At 46.6% G+C, this 886-nt stretch overlaps 1 protein-coding gene across 1 annotated transcript; it reads left to right on the top strand.

Annotated features, from left to right (window-relative positions):
- Positions 1–436: 436 nt before the first annotated feature.
- Positions 437–644, top strand: BDR25DRAFT_238467 (uncharacterized protein; the record flags this gene model as incomplete). The annotated part of the gene is made up of 2 exons (XM_033685634.1): positions 437–520; positions 564–644. 2 exons carry the CDS (start codon positions 437–439, stop codon positions 642–644), a joined length of 165 nt encoding a protein of 54 aa, XP_033542676.1.
- Positions 645–886: the final 242 nt, after the last annotated feature.

Raw genomic sequence — 886 nt, 5'->3', positions numbered from 1 at the left:
TTATTCACTCCTTTGCTTAACCACCCTTGCTATATCGCAATTAGAGGGGTGTCTCTTATAACCAGAATACTAGGGAGAAGGCACTGTTATAGAAGAATATAGTTTTAAGCTTAGAAAGCCATTTCAGCCTAGCAATATAGATTCCGAGAGTTTCTCTGTGTAGATCAGAGGGTGGGTTCAAAGCCTTGTGACGCAACGTAATCCTTGGCAGAGTTTAGCAAGAGGCCCTTGTTAGTATTAAAATGTATTATATCATAGGCGACCAAGCTCTGAAGTTAGCTGTGGCGCATAGCCGTAGAATTCTAGAAGTGTCTATGACCACGTGCCGTTTCTATTTTGCAACGTGTTCTCTTGTTGTGGCCTGGAAGCTGGCGCTCAGTCGTCGTATCCGTCGCCGTGTCACGTCGCCAACACTCAATCACCGTAACAAATTAACATGGACAGAGCCAGCCAGGCGCTGGCATTAGGTGTTCTTCCCGGCGTGTCAAAATCGTTCTGGGCTTTAGCAGATTGTCACGGTGTGCCTCGCACGACTCTTCAGCATTGTAACCGCAAAACGCCAGTCAATTAAAGAGAAGGCGCAGAGCCAACAACATCTCTATCTATGGGAAGAGAAAGCCCTTGCTAAGTTTATAGCACATTAAGGTGCTCTTGGGCGCCCTGTCTAGATAAAATATATAGGTTTGATAGCCTTTAGTCTCGCCCGCCGACGGACGCCAGCGAACAGACTAAGCAAACCTCCTGGGAAGAACTAGCCCCAGCTCTTCTACAAGCGCCACCTAGATCTTAAAGCGACTAAAGCTGGGGCGCTAGACTAGAACTGTTATAATATCTACAACAAGGTCACACACTGGTATAAGGTTATTAGAAAGGTTCTGCTGGACCC

The sequence above is a fragment of the Lindgomyces ingoldianus genome (assembly GCF_010093535.1).
Source record: "Lindgomyces ingoldianus strain ATCC 200398 unplaced genomic scaffold BDR25scaffold_36, whole genome shotgun sequence".
Taxonomy (NCBI): Eukaryota; Fungi; Ascomycota; class Dothideomycetes; order Pleosporales; family Lindgomycetaceae; genus Lindgomyces; species Lindgomyces ingoldianus.
Note: the sequence above shows the minus strand (reverse complement) of the source record. Positions and strands in the feature narration are given on the sequence as shown.